General features: G+C 41.6%; 2 protein-coding genes across 4 annotated transcripts in view; one reads left to right on the top strand and one right to left on the bottom strand.

Moving 5' to 3' along the window:
- Window positions 1-267: 267 nt before the first annotated feature.
- Window positions 268-5,257, top strand: tmem165 (transmembrane protein 165). 3 transcript variants are annotated; one of them, XM_031833517.1, is made up of 7 exons: window positions 268-291; window positions 562-685; window positions 2,789-3,017; window positions 3,166-3,341; window positions 3,459-3,641; window positions 3,946-4,051; window positions 4,363-5,257. In XM_031833517.1, the coding sequence occupies exons 2-7, from the start codon at window positions 587-589 to the stop codon at window positions 4,437-4,439; spliced, it is 870 nt and encodes a 289-aa protein (XP_031689377.1). In that variant the 5' UTR covers window positions 268-291; window positions 562-586; the 3' UTR covers window positions 4,440-5,257. The 3 variants fall into 3 exon arrangements, with proteins under 3 accessions (XP_031689377.1, XP_020348360.1, XP_020348361.1); XM_020492772.2 differs by lacking the exon at window positions 268-291 and adding an exon at window positions 299-405; XM_020492771.2 differs by having other exon boundaries at window positions 280-685.
- Window positions 5,258-5,410: 153 nt separating this feature from the next.
- clocka (clock circadian regulator a) overlaps window positions 5,411-12,397 on the bottom strand; it is a 60,776-nt gene continuing 53,789 nt past the window's right edge. The window contains exons 22-23 of the mRNA XM_020492773.2: window positions 12,117-12,363; window positions 5,411-12,031 (exon numbers count right to left, since the gene is read on the bottom strand). Of these exons, the coding sequence (XP_020348362.1) occupies window positions 11,756-12,031; window positions 12,117-12,363 (523 nt within the window). The 3' untranslated portion in view covers window positions 5,411-11,755. The remainder of the gene's footprint in view (window positions 12,032-12,116; window positions 12,364-12,397) is intronic.

Below are 12,397 nucleotides of genomic sequence, written 5' to 3' on the forward strand. Positions count from 1 at the left end.
TAAATGATCACAGTATTTGAATTGCTTTTATTTGACCACTTGTATTACTCTACATTAAAGTGTAGCTACTATATAGTATAGTTTCATAGAGCCTCTTGCTCTCGCTGCATTTTCTTCCCTCCCACTATTGGTTGGCATTTGCAAGTCTCTCTAACTTGACATTTTCCATGACATCTACAAATTGGCAGTTGAAGTAGCCAATGACAGTACTGCACAGAAGTTAAATTAGCATTTTACATACGCGTCCTCCTTTTAGTGATCCAATCACATTAGTGGTTTACTGTCTTTCAGGTAGCAAGTTCACAATTTAAAAATCCCGTATGAGTTCTATCCAAAGCAGAAATTGTTATATCCTCAATGGTTCAATCGGCAAGCTTTTCTACCAACACCAACTAGCTATGTAGTGTACGTCTAGCTAATTATATCGAGTGATTTACGCAGTCAGGGGCAGTGATTTTTATCATTTAACCCATACGCTTATGTAAACTGCCTTTATTATCAGCATTTTAACACAATCTGCTTGCTTCCCTTTGTTAAAATGTATCTACTGGCCGGCGGAAGGAATGGAAGGGCTAACAGAAGTGTGATGTGTGTCCTGCTGCCCCTGGTTGTCGCGGTGTTGTCAGCTGGAGTTTCTGGGATGCAGGAGGAACACAAACCAGTCCAAGAACAACCGCAACAAGAGGTAGTTAACTAGTTAGCTAGCTATCTTAACTAGCAACTCAAACATTCCACATAGCTAATAATGCTAACTAGCGAGCGTCGTTACGTTCGCATAGCCAGAGCAAGATGATGTGTGAAGTCACCACCAGTATCTATTTCACTCGGTTACTTTGACCTCTTTCTTGGTTCATGCTTTGGGGACATGCCATAGGTGGAAAACATGGTTAGTCGGGTTATTGTCCTGGTCGTCACTAGCCCTAGTCTGGAAGTTGAACTCTAATAACTACCAAGTTGTATTATACCCCCAGTCTACGTGACTTTGACTACCTGCTTCAATGAGACAGGCTGTACACTTTCCAATATAGAGTATCAGTCAAACGTTTTGACACACCTACTCATTCCAGGGATTTAGTTTATTTGTACTATTTTCTACATTGTAGAATAATAGTAAAGACATTAACTATGAAATAACACATGGAATCTTCTAGTAACCAAAAAAGTGTTAATTAAATAAAAATATTTTAGATTCTTCCAAGTAGCCACCCTTTGCATTGATGACAGCTTGGTATTCTGTCAACCAGCTTCATGAGGTAGTCATGATGCATTTCAATTAACAGTTGTGCCTTGTTAAACGTTAATTTGTGTAATGTCTTTCCGTAATGCATTTGAGCCAATCAGTTGTGTTGTGACAAGTTCGGTGTGGTATACAGAACATAGCCCTATTTGGTAAAAGACCAAGTCCATATTATGGCAAGAACAGCTCAAATAAAGCAAAGAGAAACGACAGTACATCATTACATTAAGACATGAAGGTTAGTCAATCTGGAAAAATGTAAGAACTTTGAACGTTTTCTTCAAGTGCAGCAGGTTGGGGCGGCAGGTAGCCTAGTGGTTAGAGCGTTGGGCCAGTAACCGGAAGGTTGCCAGTAACCGGAAGGTTGCAAGATCAAATCTCCAAGCTAACAAGGTAAATATCTGTCCTGCCCCTGAACAAGGCAGTTAACCCACTGTTCCTAGGCCGTCATTGTAAATAAGTATTTGTTCTTAACTGACTTGCCTAGTTAAATAAAACAATTATTGTAAAAGGCGCTTGATGGTTTTGTATCTGCACAAAGGCTCTCATGAGGACCACCACAGGAAAGGAAGACCCAGAGTTACCTCTGCTGCAGAGGATAAGTTCATTAGTTACCAGCCTCAGAAATTGCAGCCCAAATAAATGCTTCAGAGTTCAAGTAACAGACACATCTCAACATCAATTGTTCAGAGGGAACTGCGTGAATCAGGCCTTCATGGTTGAATTTCTGCAACAACACCACTGCTAAAGGACACCAATAAGAAGAAGAGAGAAACACGAGCCAAGAAACCCGAGCAATGGACATTAGTTTGGTTTGAGGAGTCCAAATTTGTGATTTTTGGTTCCAACTGCCGTGTCTTTGAGACGCAGAGTAGGTGAACGGATTATCTCTGCATGTGTGGTTCCCACCGTGAATGTGGAGGAGGTGCTTTGCTGGTGACATTGTCTGTGATTTATTTAGAATTCAAGGCACACTTACCCAGCATGGGTACCACTGCAGCGATACGCCACCCCAGCTGGTTTGCGCTTAGTGGGACTATCATTTGTTTTTCAACAGGACAATGACCAACACACCTCCAGGCTGCGTAAGGGCTATTTGACCAAGAAGGAGAGTGTTCGAGTGCTGCATCAGATGACCTGGCTTCCACAATCACTTGACCTCAACTCAATTGAGATGGTTTGGGATGAGTTGGACCGCAGAGTGAAGGGATAGCAGCCAACAAATTCTCAGCATATGTGGGAACTCCTTCAAGACTGTTGGAAAAGCATTCCAGGTGAAGCTGGTTGAGAGAGTGCCAAATTGAGCAAAGCTTTCAAGGCAAAGGGTGGCTACTTTGAAGATATATTTCGATTTGTTTTGGTTACTACATGATTCCATGTGTGTTATTTCATAGTTTTGATGTCTTCACTATTATTCTACAATGTAGAAAATTGTAAAAAATAAATAACTTTAGACTAATACTGTATGTGTACAAAAAGACTAATTAAAACATGGTTTCCATGGCTAACCTGTTGTGGAGCTGAACTGATATTCGTTTCCCCCTTCAACAGAAAACACCAACTGCTCATGCTATTGGCCCAGAGGTCAGTGAAAATGATTCCAGCAAATCTGGTGACCTGGGCTTCATCCATGCCTTTGTTGCTGCCATCTCTGTCATCATTGTCTCTGAGCTGGGAGACAAGACTTTCTTCATCGCTGCCATCATGGCTATGCGCTACAACCGCCTCACTGTGCTGTTAGGGGCAATGCTAGCGCTTGGCATTATGACCTGCCTTTCAGGTTGGTGGATGGATTGTTGGGATTTTGTTCATGTATCCCAATTAGTGGAGGTACCGATCCATCCTGGGTGTGTCTGAATGTCCCCCTGAGTATTTGGTTCTGTACAGTCCGTCCTTTATCCTACTAAGTCCCTCTTATGTTTTCTCAGTGATGTTTGGCTATGCCACCACCATCATCCCCAGGATCTACACATACTATGTGTCCACAGCTCTGTTTGCAATCTTTGGTGTTCGCATGCTGAGAGAGGGGCTGAAAATGAGTCCAAACGAGGGTCAGGAGGAGCTGGAGGAGGTGCAGGCTGAGATTAAAAAGAAGGATGAGGAGGTCTGTAAAACACACATTGCCCACACCTACATTTGCATGTTAGGAATTTTCATATTACCCTGCTGTAACTCTTGGTCTAGGGTTTCATTGTTTGGTTTGTATTCCTATTTCCTATAGCTCCAGCGGTCTAAGCTGGTGAATGGGGCTTCAGATGTGGAGTTGGGCTCAGGGTCAAGCCATCCTCAGGGGAGATGGCACAGCTTCATCTCGCCTGTGTTCATCCAGGCCTTCACCCTCACCTTCCTTGCAGAGTGGGGAGACCGCTCTCAGCTGACCACCATCATCTTGGCTGCCCGGGAGGTGAGTCCTGACAGACCCACTATGGAGTCTGAGTCTGCTTGCCTAGTAAAAATGGCACATGCTGGCAAATGTTACACTGATCTCAAGCTAAAATGCTGAGATGTGGCTGCAAAGCATTCATTGTGGATCTAAAGTCCGAGTTCATGATTAAGATCAGGATATACGGTTGCTGTGTACGCGTAATATACTCAAAAGGAATTATATTGTTAGGGAATTATTGTTGTGCATTTATTTCTACTGCACTGTGATACTTGTTGGTTCTGTGAGAGGCTTAAACGTATCATAAACAAATGCTCTGTCTCAGGATCCTTTTGGAGTGGCAGTGGGTGGTACTCTGGGACACTGTCTGTGCACAGGACTGGCTGTGGTTGGAGGAAGGATGATTGCACAGAAGATCTCTGTCAGAACTGGTGATATATTTTTCCTAACTTGATTTTTTTTAAAAGTGTTCCTTGGAGAGCCCTACACCAGGGCTCTCCAACCCTGTTCCTGGAGAGCTACCGTCCTGTACGTTTTCGCTTCAAACCTAATCGAGCGCATCTGACTCTTAATAATTAGCAGGTTGATTCGATTAATCAGAAGTTACAACTGGGGTTGGAGCGAGATCCTACAGAAGGGTAGCTCTCAAGGAACAGGGTTGGAGAGCCCTGGCCTATACTGTAATGAATGTAGCTAATAGTAATTGGAATTATGTTATGGACCTCTGTTTTCTCCTCCTCAGTTACAATCATTGGTGGGATAATGTTCCTGGCCTTTGCGTTCTCTGCCCTCGTCGTCAAGCCAGATGCTGGAATCTGATTGGAGTACATACCTGTAAAGCTCAACTATGTGTATTTGGAGAGGCTGTACTCTTGATTCTGTGTGTACGACAGTTGTACTGTACTCATGGTGTTGGTGAGATATGGAGAATATTCTATAATGGGACTCTAATGTGTGAGTGTGTGTGTGAATGTTGCCCTCTTGTCTTACTGAGTCTGTGATCCCTCACCGGTCTGAATCCTGTGGCTTACACACAGGACAAGACTTGCGTCTCCTGCAGGCCTGTCGGTACTGAGCTTGGGTCTGTTTTATTAATTCGTTCCCCATCCTCGGGTTATTATATTATGATTTAAGAGCAGCTCATTCATTGACTGAGTGCATGGAATCTCTCCTCCCCTCTTCAGCATGAGCTCAGTGTTGTTGAAGGCTGACTTCAGGGAAATCCCATGGTGGGCCAGTCTGTCTTATCTACCACTCAAATTACTACAACGGTTTATGAAGAGGTTGTGTGAGGCCTACTGATGAAGAAATCATGGAACAAAATGCTTCATAGCTTCACTGCCATGTTGAGACCTGAGCCATTGTCTACTACACCTTTCCTGAAAGTGGTTGGTTATGGTATTTATTTATAACTTTTGAGCAGAGAGATTGGTATTAACTTTTATTTTTTTAGCTGAAGTACTGTAGACACTATACTTTTTTAAAGTGCACAGGGAAATGTCACTACATTGTCAATATTTGACAAGTTGTACCCTGTGATGACCGAACAGGCGTGTCATTGTACGCTGTTTGCGATATTCACTTCATTGTTAAAGCCTGATTAATGTAAATACTCAATAAAACCTGTCATGCCAAGACTGGTTTCTTACCTTATAAATTATTGTCTAGCCCCTACATTTTATGCAATGATTAAGTTATCCTGGATATGAGTGATTGCTGAAAATTGCGAGAAGCAATTAAACGCCTGCCTTCTGGTTTGTCCATCACGAGTGAATGTCCAAAACGAGGGATTTCTCAATTAAAAACATTTTATTCATTTTAAAATGTAATAAGGGGCACAAGCAGCACTGCTTGCTTTAAAAGGTTCCATTATGTTTAGTTTATGTAGGAATGATCTGGCTCTAGAAATTAATTTATAGCAGCAAACTCCTTAGTGATATTACATCACCATTAAAATGCAAAATGCCTTCAGAATGTCTCAGGGTTATCACACAACCTAATTTACCTATGCTGCAGAGCATGGTTAGCACCATTGAAATAGAAGGGGTAGAACGGACATTAAAATGCATTTTTCCTTTTTAAGTCTACTCCGGGGTCCAAGGGATGAAACTCCCAAACAAATATCAATATCATATTGGTCCATTCCACTGCTTTCTGAGCACCCTCAACGATCGACGTGTTCGAACTTTGAGTTCAACTGATGTCACAGAACTAGACAGGTTGTGGAATTCATTGCTTGAATAAAATGCTGAGATGCATTTAACTACAAACTGTCCATTCTACTTGTTCTAAATCTATGGTTAAATGTAATTATGGGTCAAGAACTGATGTAAAAAGTGGAACACAGCCCTAGGTTATGACTCAATTGTGCCAAGATAAACCATTTTCCAGCTCCAGGTGTTTTTTTGGGAAATTGTACTGAACAGATTAATTTCATGAGCCAAACAAGTGTACTGCAAAGAACACCACACATACAAAGATTAAATGATAGAACACTGATAAACATTCAGAACTTCTAGCGTGTACATCAGAACTACAGAACATTAAACATGATTCACCACCCTCTACATTGGGCATTAAAAACATCTTTCCCACACCCCGCATATAGTTGGGTTGAATTATCTTGTATGTATGCCTTTTGAGATACAACATAGGAGATCCCTACTTTGATACTTCTGGTAAACATGTGAAAAAGGATCAATATGTGGTCATCCTAGAGATGATCCAATATATTAATATAGCATTCCCCCTCAAATCACATTGAGAGAATTCATAAGATTTATTTGGCAATTGAAACCAATTACATGGAGGGGGGGGACGGGGACATACAGTATATGCTATTACATAAGGATTCCTTTCAACATTTCAATACACCTTTGCATAACCATGAGCTCATGAGTCCTTATCAAGGAGCTCAGTAGCCAATCCTGTTTTGGGGAAATTAGATCAATAGTTCTTACGCATGTCACAGTTTGTTTAATTCCTTTCTCATTTGAGGTAAATCATTAGGTAGATTTATTTTCTATTTTGCTTTCCCTTTCTACACCATGATAGCAGTATATTACAGTGTATGACAATATCTACTATAGCTATCTTTTGAGGTCTAGCTTGGCCATAGAAAAATCATCTTAAAATCTGAGGTGTGTGTTCTGTTAAAACACTTGGTTATTAATTTCTTTATGCATACCAGTTTTACCACAGCTATGTTGGTGTTCGATATTAAATTACATTCATTCAAGTATTGCACTGCCTGACCCACTGATGGTAGCTGAAAAGGTTTATCACTAAATGGAGCAACTTTAATTTGTGTTAATAAAAAAAACAGCATAAAATCAGTGACCAACCAACTATTAAGTAAGAGCCACATATACCGTTTCAATACAACTTGTTGAATAATCTGTGTCTATATGCATTACTGGCAATACAATAACTTTGAGGTTATAAGAAGTACCAGCCTTGTTGTACTGTACAGGGCAATGCACCACCAATAGCCTAGCAACAGGGACCACCATTCACACTATGGAACATGGAATAGACCAGCCAGCCTTGTGAGAGACCAGAGCAGGAAATGACCCCTAGAAGGCCCAGACGTTCTACAATGTTATGCTGTGATACCAGAGGTTTGATAGAAAATGTCATTTGTCAACTTCCACCAATAAAAAAAGTGAAACTTAATGCAGGTTTCACACAATCCTTCTCAACTAAAAGATAGCAAACGATCAAGAATATTAATTATTCTACACTGAACAAAAATATAAATGCAACATGCAACAATTTCACAGATTTGACTGAGTTACAGTTCATTCAAGGTAATCAGTTAGGCCCTAATCTATGGGTTTCACATGACTGGGAATACAGATATGCATCTGTTGGTCACAGATACCTTAAAAAAGGGAGGGGTGTGGATCAGAAAACCAGTCAGTATCTGGTGTGACCACCATTTGCCTCATACACCACCATGCAACTCCTTCACATAGAGTTGATCAGGCTGTTGATTGTGGCCTGTGGAATATTGTCCCATTTCTCTCTTCAAAGGCTGTGTGAAGTTGCTGGATATTGGTGGGAACTGGAACATGTCGTACACGTCGATCCAGAGCCTCCCAAAAATGCTCAATGGGTGACATGTCTGGTGAGTATGTAGGCCATGGAAGAACTGAGATATCTTCAGCGTCCAGGAATTGTGTACAGATCCTTGCAACACGGGGCTGTATATTATCATGCTGAAACATGAGATTATGGCGGCGGATGAATGGCACGTCAATGGGCCACAGGATCTCGTCACGGTATCTCTGTGCATTTCAATTACCATCGATAAAATGCAATCGTGTTCATTGTCAATAGCTTATTGCATGCCCATAACCATAACCCCACCGCCACCATGGGCACTGTTCACAACATTGACGTCAGCAAACCGCTCGCCCACATGACGTTTTCCCAGCGTCCCAGTAGCCATCGAAAGTAAGCATTTGCTCACTGAAGTCAGTTACGACGCCGAACTGCAGTCAGGTCAAGACCCTGGTAAGGATGACGAGCGTGCAGATGAGCTTCCCTGAAAAGGTTTCTGACAGTTTGTGCAGAATTTCTTCGGTTGTACAAACCCACAGTTTCATCAGCTGTCCGGGTGGCTGGTCTCAGATTATCCTGCAGATGAAGTCGGATGTGGAGGTCCTGGGCTAGCGTGATCTGAGGTTGTGAGGTCGGTTGGACGTACTGCCAAATTCTCTAAAACAACATTGGAGGCGGCTTATGGTAGAGAAATTAACATTCAATTCTCTGGAAACAGCTCTGCTGAACATTCCTGCAGTCAGCATGCCAATTGCACACTCCCTGAAAACTTGAGACATCTGTGGCATTGTGTTGTGTGAAAAAACTGCATATTTTAGAGTGGCCTTTTATTGTAACTGTGTAATGATCATGCTATTTAATCAGCTTCTTGATGTGTCACATGTCACGTGGATGGACTATCTTGGCTAAGAACAAATGCTCACTAACAGGGATGTAGACAACTTTGTGCACAACATTTGAGAGAGAAGCTTTTGTGCATATAGAACATTTATGGGATATTTTATTTCAGCTCATGAAACATGGGACCAACTTTAAGGATTAGCCCCTTTTTTTCAATTTTTGCCAAAAATGACATATCCAAATCTAACTGCCTGTAGCTCAGGCCCTGAAGCAAGGATATGCATATTCTTGGTACCATTTGAAAGGAAACACTTTGAAGTTTATGGAAATGTCAAAGGAATGTAGTAGAATATAACACAATAGATCTGGTAAAAGATAATACAAAGAAAAAAAAGAAGTTATTTTGTATTTTTTTTGTACCATCATCTTTGAAATGCAAGAGAAAGGCCATCATGTATTATTCCAGCCCAGGTGCCATTTAGATTTTGGTCACTAGATGGCATCAGTCTATGTGCAAAGTTTTAGACTGATCCAATGAATCCATTGTATTTCTGTTAAAAAGTTTGTATCAAGACTACCCAAATATGCCTAATTTGTTTATTTATAACTTTTCATGTTCAAAATTGTGCACTCACCTCAAACAATAGCATGGTATTTTTTCACTGTAATAGCTACTGTAAATTGGACAGTGCAGTTAGATTAAGAAGAATTTAAGCTTTCAGCCAATATCAGATAGGTCTATGTTCTGGGAAATGTTCTTGTTACTTACAACCTCATGCTAATCACATTAGCCTACGTTAGCTCAACCGTCCCGTGGAATGGACACCGTTCCCAAAATGTTGCGTTTATATTTTTGTTCAGTATATAATCAATTTTTTATAGAGATGAAATTAGCTGACCTGCTCCCTGACCATTTTACTGTAAGTGAAGATTCATAACGACTACTACTAAAGTGCCATTCTGCAGAAGCCCCTGACAACAAATTAGCAACTGGGAAAACCAGAGGCTCAATCCCCAAGAACCGCACTTGACAACATTCACCATAGAAACCTGGAAATCCACTATGGAAGTTAATATGGCAACATATAGTACAACCAGTCCATAGGACCCCACTCAACAACAGTCGTTTTAAATTTGCCATGGCACGACAATATAACCATCACCTTATAGCCTTACAACACAGTTACATGGTGATATGCAGAGCAGCAGGAGAAGAAAAACTTCAAACAGACAACATCTGTTAACCGTATGATAATTGTTTCAATCCATTCTTTTGGCAGGTCCAACAAACACCAGTTTCACTTGTTTCAGAGGTCATTTGCGTTCTAGGATCAAATATCCTCAGCATTTTCTCTGTTCTTGTCTGGACTGGGCCTAGCCTTAGGAAACATTTCCAGTAGTGTAGTTTGTCTTCTCGCAATCGAACAACTGAGAAGAAGTGAAGAGTTCTGTCTGTAGGGGGTTCTTAATGTTAGAGTCGTCAGTAGCCAGAGTTTCAATAGGTGCTATACGTTTACTTTAATGAATGACCCCAGTAGGTCAGATTAGCAGTTTAACGTCTTGATTAAGACCACATCCCCCCCACAGTGTAATACCTACGTCACTGGCTTCAGACAAACATACAAGCTTACTTCACAAACACATGAAGATGAACTCGGATCGCAACAATCGCTTGTGGCATTCTGTCCTAACACCTATTTGATGAGATCCACCTTCATTACATTTCTCCTCTAAAGAGGACAAATATCAATAATTTGTTTGTTCTGATCCAGAAAAAGCTTAATTGGAGATCAAGGTCATAAACATGCTGTAGTTGTTGGTTGTAAGTGACAGGAGAAAGTATGGACATAAGGGGATGCATTTCATTCATAGAACAGACACTAAAATAATTCAGTATTCATACAATTTCTAACAGAGCTAATATGTGATATTGTGCGGAAAAATCACAAGCGTATATTGCATTTCTTAGTTTAAGGTAGTGTTTTTGACCATTTAAAACGGCATTGAATAAATACTTTTTCTATGAGAATACTTATATTTTCTACACATTAAGCCTTTGGGGCTAAAATAACTACAGTATTGTAAAGCATTATGACTTGGCCCTAGTATAGCCTGTATCTAGAGGTACTATTCATGCATCACTATGAGTGTTATGTGACCACTCCTTAAAACAGTCATAATGCCACAGGTTTGAATAAACAAAAAAATGCTTTTGGCATGAGGCATTATGGCTGAGTAAAGAATGAACTCATAGGGTTTCCATAGGATGCATTTATAGTCTATTTGGTCAACTTTGGGTCTTTGCTTTATTAACTATTTAAAATATTGTTTTGACTAAGATTGTGTCTATTTAGAGTCCTCAACATGTTGCTTTGGACCACAATGTATATTCTAAAAAAATATTGTAACTTTAAAACATTTTTTTTCCTTTACCAAGACATTGAAAGTGAGGAAGAGGATGAAACAAACTGTGACATGACGAGCAGCATCAGCGGTGTCCGCTAAGCAGACCCCCCCCCCCCGAGAAGAAGGAAGTCTGTGAAAAGATCTGCCATTAAGCCTGTTAGGTTTGCTTTCTTTCATAGAGTACTAGATAAAAAATATATATATTCAAAGCTACAAATAACAGACTACGCTTTTCATTTCATGCATCATATAAAATATTAGTTATCTTTTTGTCCATATATTTACATATTATTTTACATGTGTTCTGTACAATAAAAGTACAATCCACATGACATTCTTAAAAATATTTTCTGACCCATAATTACTTTCACATGAAAATCAAAAATAGGAGGAAAAACAATACACACAAGGAATCTGTCTGCTGTCTGTTCCGTAGGACTTCTTTGAAGCCTGGATTGAAGCTCCAGTGTGTCGACTGGATCATCCTGCATAAATTAATCCTGTGAGGGTGACCGGAGCACACACTGAACACACAAGACGAGGACAGGGGAGGGGACAAACACTGGCGGGACCAGGGTTTCCTCTTCCTGCCACCGTGGTGAGGGGACCTGGACAGAGTGGAGGTCTCTGTGAGGTAAGAGTTCTGAGCATGGCCATGAGGCAGAGCGACCCTGTGCTCACTGTCAGCACAGCATTGTTTTCTCACTGAAGCGCCAATCGTTCCCAAGTTCTATTGATCCATCCACTATAACTCTTCACCCCCTCACAGAAACACACAGACCTTGTCTTGGTTCAGGCCACATGTCTAATTGGCTGTTGCCAAGTTACTGGGGCTGTGTGCTGGAGCGACCTGACATGCTACCTGCCCTGTGAGAGGCCAGCTGCTGCTCCTGTTGCTGCTGTTGTTGGAGTTGCTGTTGCTGTTGTTGTTGCTGCTGCTGAAGCTGTTGCTGTTGCTGCTGATGTTGCTGTTGTAACTGTTGTTGTTGCTGCTGCTGCTGCTGCAGTTGTGTGGTGGCGAAAGCGCCTTGATGCTGCAGTGGGAACGCCGCCTGCAGGATCAACTGAGTGGACTGGTTTCCATGGAGCAGCCGAGGGCCCTAGAGAGGGAGAACAGAGAGGTGGGTGGGAGGGAAAAGTACTTGATCTACCTCTACAGACGGTGCTCCCTATTGGTCACCTCACCTGGAGGAACTGGGTTTGTTGCTGGGCCTGTCCATGCTGTGTGGCTAAGGCCTGAGACTGCGCCTGCGTCTGCTGCTCCTGCTGCTGAGGCTGCTGCTGGGCGATGCTGATTGTCTGAGTCTGGCCCTGCTGAGGAGCGAACGCTGTCACCACCTGGCCCATGAACATGGTCGTAGGGACCATGACCGCTCCACACGCCATCGGACCAGTCACCAGCTTAGTCAGCAACTGAGAGCCAGCTGGGAACCTGAGAGAGATGAGGGAGAGAGGGTGGCAATAAA

The sequence above is a fragment of the Oncorhynchus kisutch genome, linkage group LG10, assembly GCF_002021735.2.
Source record: "Oncorhynchus kisutch isolate 150728-3 linkage group LG10, Okis_V2, whole genome shotgun sequence".
NCBI lineage: Eukaryota > Metazoa > Chordata > Actinopteri > Salmoniformes > Salmonidae > Oncorhynchus > Oncorhynchus kisutch.

Coding starts and splice junctions, on each gene's coding strand:
- tmem165 (XM_020492771.2), top strand. CDS start 539: ATGTATCTACTGGCCGGCGGAAGGAATGGAAGGGCTAACAGAAGTGTG. Junction 3,342..3,458: donor TTAAAAAGAAGGATGAGGAG/GTCTGTAAAACA, acceptor TATTTCCTATAG/CTCCAGCGGTCTAAGCTGGT. Junction 4,052..4,362: donor GAAGATCTCTGTCAGAACTG/GTGATATATTTT, acceptor TCTCCTCCTCAG/TTACAATCATTGGTGGGATA.